The sequence below is a fragment of the Temnothorax americanus genome, unplaced genomic scaffold, assembly GCF_048541705.1.
Source record: "Temnothorax americanus isolate GAGA-0224 unplaced genomic scaffold, ASM4854170v1 Scaffold66, whole genome shotgun sequence".
Taxonomy (NCBI): domain Eukaryota; kingdom Metazoa; phylum Arthropoda; class Insecta; order Hymenoptera; family Formicidae; genus Temnothorax; species Temnothorax americanus.
In genome coordinates this window covers 426,336-432,889 of record NW_027509788.1, presented here as the reverse complement: position 1 = coordinate 432,889, position 6,554 = coordinate 426,336, and the positions used below count along the sequence as shown (strand labels likewise).

Below are 6,554 nucleotides of genomic sequence, written 5' to 3'. Positions count from 1 at the left end.
TTTCTTTTTACTCATTATTGTCGTCCAAAATTGCAAAAATGCTTCAAATGAAACTTGTAGAGCGTAAAAAAACTACAATTTTTATTTGTTATTCATTTCATTTCGTTGAAAATTACGCCTTGTAGAGCGCCTCAAAGTGGAGAGTCGTCGCCATCGCGTCAGCGATAAAGTATTTCTTTTTATAAACTTACTTCACAAATATTGTCACTTAGATATAAAACTGCACGCTTTCATGTATTCTTCAATGAAACGGTAAGTGTAATTAAGAAAACTTGACGGTTTCAAAATAGCTACAATAATTTCAGGCTTTGCAAGATTTATTTGCAACTTTGAGGCGTAGTGCGATATGGAAATTTCAACGAAATTAAAGTAATAAATAAGAACATTTTACGAATTTTACAAGTTTTATTTGAAGCGTTTATACAGATTCGTGTGCGAAAAACGATAAAATAGAAAAAAACGAACAAAAATGCTCAATTTTTCCTTTTCTCTTTCGATATCTCGAAAACTATCGATCGTACGCCAAAATATCACTGAACGTAACTTGTAGAGCGGGAAAAATCCTATAAAAAACACCTATTATGTTACTTATTTGCGTCAATGAAGTCGGAAATCTTAGCGAAAGCGTTCGGTGCCGCGTATCGACGTAACCAACGCGCCGCTAACGCGATGACGACGACTCTCCACTTTGAGGCGCTCTACAAGGCGTAATTTTCAACGAAATAAAATAAATAACAAATAAAAATTGTAGGTTTTTTTACGCTCTACAAGTTTTATTTGAAGCATTTTTGCAAATTCGGACGACAATAATGAGTAAAAAGAAAAAACTAAATATATCTCTCTCATACTTTTTTATTTCCCTTTCTCGTTCCATGTCTCGAAAACAATCGATTATACGATACGTAAAAATGTCATACGACATAATTTGTAGAGCGTAAAAAAAGCTTTAAAATGAGCTCCGATTCGACCTTGTAACTTTATTAGAAACCGAGTTATCGCGGAAAAAACCATTTTTTCACATTTTTTACTCCCGTAAAAAAAGCAAGCGGGAAACAGAGGTCGAAAACTTGAGATTAAGCTTTTCTTGAGCCCCCCAACACCCCCCAAAAGAAAAATCCTGGGTCAGAATTATGTCTTTTATAATCCGTTTTTTTGTACATAGTGACTGGACTATATTCCCGGTATATCGGTAGTGGGAGATAGGCTAATCGCGGACAAAAGTACGTCAGGCAGTCTTGAGCGTCACTTTTTTTGACGTTTATCAGCGCAAAAAAAATTGTAAATAAATGTTAATTGTGAGATATAAGAGCATCATGGTGCACTACACCAGCTACCAGGCCTGTGGTACAACAATAACAGCTCAAATTATGGAATAACGTTTCATCAGTTAATAATTAAAATCATTCAATATTGGCAGCCATCTTAAGCGTCTTCTCATACTGGAATATATAGTCATTTCCGTCCGCTTCGCTAACACTAAATGCTCCCTTCTGTTTCTCTTTACTCTTTGGTCTTGACTCACATATATACTCTTTCAAAAAGTCGCTTTGCGTACAAATATAGTACATAAAATAGCAAGAAAAAACAGCAGTTTTCGAGTTTGATTTCTTACACTCTTGCGATATAAAAAAGGGATATAAGAGTCAACTTCGAAGACTAATAAATACCTATCAGTTCTCGAGTGACCCCCGCCAGCCAAGGATTAATTCGAGGCAATAAAATAATAAATAAACTACAAAAAGAGACAGTCAAAATAAATAGATTACAAAATAATTTGATAAAAAAATAATTGAAATAATTGAAAATACTTAATCGTAGAAAAAAAATACTGATAAGAAATCTAAATTTAATTTCTTAGCCAAAGCTTTTAGAACAAAACATTAGAGAAAAAGTTTTATATCAGCTATTATTCAAATATCAAATATACATATTTGTATTCAGACTCACTTGAAATTATATTAGTAAATCATACAAATCGTCAAAAGTTGCAATTTAGATTTTTCAATACTTTTGAACAAGAGAATTATTCTTTGTAATAGTAAAGTAAAAATACAACAAAATTGTTGAAATATAAAACTGCTATCTTCCACTACAGCTTTGTAGACTTCCTTATGTGTAAAATCTTACAAGCAATCATTTTGCGTGGAAGTTAAGTACTCATTGTATTTCTTTTCCTGTGCTTGCTGTAACTTTTGCAGTTTCTTAAGTAAGCCTTTGCCAATTTCTTTACCTTCGGCATCATGCGTCGGCAATCCCTGTATAGAAATATAGAAAAAATACATGAAAAGAGAATATAAACTTAGATGTAATGTAAATTTTAAATGTAATTTTATATGCGAGATGAGTAAGATGTTTACCTTATCGTCAAATTGGGAATATTTGTCTTTCTCCAATCTGAACATATCATTTGGCGATATTCTTTTCTGCGCTTCTTTCACCGCTGCCACAGCAGCAGCCTCTGTTTTTCTTTTTTCCTTTTCCAAGATTTTCTCGAGTTCTAATTTCTTTTTAATTTCTTTCTCCTTCAATAACTCTTCCCTGTTAACTAATTTTACTTTACAAGCGCCTTCATTACTGTCTTCTAATCGCACACCGACGTTTGGCAAAATATCATCGCGCAATCGATCGCACTTTTGCAAAATATCGTTTGCCTTCAAAGTTTTCGCGCAATTTCGAACTTCCTCTCGGAAATTTCCCAGAATTTCAAGATATGGCATAACAGTCTCTTCAACCTGATAGTGAAATATATAAAAAATAGGTATATATATTATAATTACATTATTTTATTTCAAATTGCATTTTAAGGAGTCTATATCTGTGTAAATTTATTTCTTATTTCAAAATAAGCAAATAAGAAGTTAGGCGAGAATTGGAATACGTATGTTTCAAACGCGCAAAAAGCCTCATCGAGGTTATTAGGAGAACATACTTCGATATCGATCTTACATTTTTACTGACTGCCTCATCATCAATTGGAAATCCGATTGAGTCATACGAGGAAGGAATAGCCCCAAAAATGATGAACTTATCAGTAATATACACAGCAATATCCTTGAGAAGAATCATATTGGGATTTTTACTTTGATTCATGTACACATTGCAATTTGCCACGAGCTCCCGTATTAAATCGAGAACAGTCCTCGTATCGATATTGTCTGCAATAAATTTCTTTTTAGTGATACGCATCTAGATCTATTAATGATTAGGAAATAATTGAGATTTAAAGACTTACCGCATAATGCTTTACGTATAGAATCCTGTGCAAGTTCAAATTTCTTATTGAGTTCTACTTCGGAATGGTTCTTGAACTGTTTAGGAAAACTGTTAACAGTAGTATTTGTCCCCAAACTTCTGATTCTACATTTTACATTTAAAAAGAATTCCTGGAAAAATCAAGTAATTTTATTTTTCAGATATATAATGTTCAAGATTGCAAATGCTCGAGATCGTAAATGTTTTTGAATATTATTATTCTTTAATTTATCGATAGTGTTATTAGTCATATGGCGCAAGATGTAACACGATATTTATCGAGAGGATCGCCGCGGCGTATCAGTTTCACGTTCACGTCTTCATGTCAACCGTACTGTATCGATCTGCTCTTTGTAATTCGCCGACATGGTCTTTTTGACTATCGATTTTCTAAACGAAGATAACTGGCCACCGGCATCTTCGTCATTTTATTCCGCGAAGTAAATCTATTATTATTTCATATGAATGTCGCTAAGGGCTCGTCACATCTCTGGCGCGTTCTTTGTCGATAGCGATTTCATTTAAGACGCCCGCGTTTTCGATTTCAACCAAATTCAAATTACGTTGTTTCTAAATTACGTTGTTCTTTAATTCCGTTATTATTTTTGTTTGTTTAAATAAAATGTTGTTATTTCATTGCTTCGGTGTCAGTGGTCTCTCACCCACTTTCCCCCTCCCACTCGCACACGCGCAAACATATAAACTCAAAAATATGTACACAATAAAAAGATTTTAAATATACATCCTTTTAGATGCCTGATATCAAATCAATATATTATACATACATAAAAATTGTGTACTCACGTTAAGAAATTTTTCGTACTGCACAGCCATATTCATAGTATTATCGCTGTAATCTAAAGTATCTTTCCATGAATGCAGAAGGAAGGCAAGTCTGAGCTGCCTGCTCGAGTGTTTCTTTAAAGCGTCCTGTATCGTCACAAAATTCTTTAGCGACTTTGACATTTTGCAGCCAGCTATAGTCAAGTGGCCAGAGTGCAAGAAATAATTGACCCAATGGGGGTTATCAAAATACGCTTCCGTTTGTGCGAGTTCATTATCATGATGGGGAAATTTAAGATCCACCCCGCCTGTATGAATGTCTAAACTTTTTCCGCAAATTGCGGTCGCCATGGCTGAGCATTCGATATGCCATCCTGGACGTCCTTTGCCCCAGGGACTGTCCCACCAGGGTTCACCGGCTTTTGAGCTTTTCCAGAGCGCAAAGTCTGTTGCCGACTTCTTCTCAGAGAGCTTATCTGCCGTAATGCTTAAGTCACCTTAGTAAAGAAAAAAAAACATTAGTTAATTTAGTTCTAAAAAAACCAAACATGAAAAGTAACTCAAACTTACCTTCTCCCTCTTCCAAACTTGACGTATCGCCATATGCTTCTGGTACAAGCTTAGCATAACAATGTTTCTCTTGTTTATCAAACTTGCTTACATCAAAATATACTGATCCATTACTTTCATAAGCAAGTCCATTGCCTATTATTCCTTGTATAAACGCTATTATCTCAGGTATATATTCACTAACTCTCGTGACCACGTTTGGTTTTAATACCTAAAAGATTTGTGGAAAAACAATAATATTAAAAACAAATTGTAAGTTTGTTTTAAAAACAAATAAAAATATTCTACATTTAAATCTTACATTTAAAGCATCCATATCTTTATGATATTCCGCTTCCCAATGCTGCGATAATTTATTAAATATGGAGTGTTCTGTGACTGTGCTACCTTTAATATCATCTAACCAATTGGCTAAGGGATCTCTAGCCTCTCTCAATAATGCCTGTATAAAAATTATTATTTACTTTGCATAAAACAATTTTAAAAAATAGATTCATCATATGTATCTTAAGTGAGACTTACTTCTTGAGACTCCACAATCTTTTTTTCATCCTTCTCTTTCACCGCCTTCTGCAGATCTTCAATAGCTTTCGTTATTCTATGAAACATCTTCTCTAACATGCATTTTTTATCAACGCAATTTGTAGTTTTTACAATATTCTCAAAATTAGTCATTACTTCTCTGATGTCATCTAATATTCCATTAAGGCTGTGATTTTCTTCCACGTACTTTTCGTACAAGTAATTCTGTTTTGCTCTTTTTATAATCTTATCATCTATATCAGTAATATTCATCACATATAAAACATTGTATCTAAAATAGTATGACATTACGCGGCGTAAAATATCAAAAGATATATATGACCTATAAAAAAGAAATATATACATGAATATCTCGTGCATACATCTAGAAAGCCACTTACTTGCATAATATTACGAAAGATAGAATATAAAAAAAATATATAAAGTAAAACTGTTCCATAAAAAAAATCTATTGTATCAAATTGAGCATGACAGCAAAACAGGTGCTTGTCAAAAATATTGTATTTAGAAATACTGTTAATACCTTGCATGGCCCATATGCGACGCATCGTAAACAGTAGGTCCACAACTGTACCATTTAACGCAATTTCCAAACTGCGGGACAAACACTTCCTTTTTTCTCGTCAGACTGTTGTACAATCGCAGCACGGGGGCGTCCTTCCTATCTGGCAGATGCCATGCCGGTTGCGTCCTCTTTGCCATTTCTAATTCGAATGAAGCATCGTTTTTTCAATTAGAAGTATATTTTTTTCGCAACTCGTACCTACAGGTTACCTGATGCATTTCTTTCAATAACCCGAGAGCACCAAGGTGCGTTTTCTCAAAATATTTAGAAAACCGATTACAGTAAAAAAAATTTTTTTGAAACATCGATTATTTATTAATTTATGATTTAGTTTACCTTGCAAAGCAGCCTCTTCAAAATCGAGCCAAAGAGAACTTCGAGATTCGAAAAATCTACCCGAGTGGGAAACCGAGCCCGATATCTAGCACGTGTGTGACACACCGCGCACTCGGTATCTAGATGACGTTATCGGGAAAAAGGTATACATCAGCCGTATCAGAAAGAGGTTTCTCTCTGGCCGTATATGCTACTATAAATAGTATAAATAAAACGGAAGTCGAACAGTCGAACGGCGCATATGCGGAATGCGGACACAAGGGCTGCTTTCCAGCTAGACCTGCCATCACGCAATTGGCCGTTGAATAGGGAATTTTAGAAATCTTACGAGTTTCTCTATTCGGCAGATGGCGTTATTATTTTTAAACATCTATCGTTGGTAAGTAAATTTATCATATTCAATCAAAAAATTTATAAAAAAATATAATTAAATAAAAAATATATGAATATAAATGTATAAAATATAAAAAACATAATATATTTATAATACAGGTTGGCGCATATA

The 6,554-nt window shown here is 33.9% G+C and overlaps 1 protein-coding gene across 2 annotated transcripts; it reads right to left on the bottom strand.

Annotated features, from left to right (window-relative positions):
* Positions 1–1,045: 1,045 nt before the first annotated feature.
* Positions 1,046–6,269, bottom strand: Cysrs (cysteine--tRNA ligase, cytoplasmic). 2 transcript variants are annotated; one of them, XM_077421294.1, is made up of 10 exons: positions 6,050–6,269; positions 5,672–5,852; positions 5,128–5,470; positions 4,907–5,047; positions 4,606–4,816; positions 4,057–4,532; positions 3,233–3,383; positions 2,947–3,155; positions 2,358–2,732; positions 1,047–2,255 (listed from the first exon to the last, which is right to left on the bottom strand). In XM_077421294.1, exons 2-10 carry the CDS (start codon positions 5,848–5,850, stop codon positions 2,124–2,126), a joined length of 2,217 nt encoding a protein of 738 aa, XP_077277420.1. In that variant the 5' UTR covers positions 5,851–5,852; positions 6,050–6,269; the 3' UTR covers positions 1,047–2,123. The 2 variants fall into 2 exon arrangements, with proteins under 2 accessions (XP_077277421.1, XP_077277420.1); XM_077421295.1 differs by lacking the exon at positions 6,050–6,269 and having other exon boundaries at positions 1,046–2,255; positions 5,128–5,381; positions 5,672–5,812.
* Between the last annotated feature and the right edge of the window lie 285 nt (positions 6,270–6,554).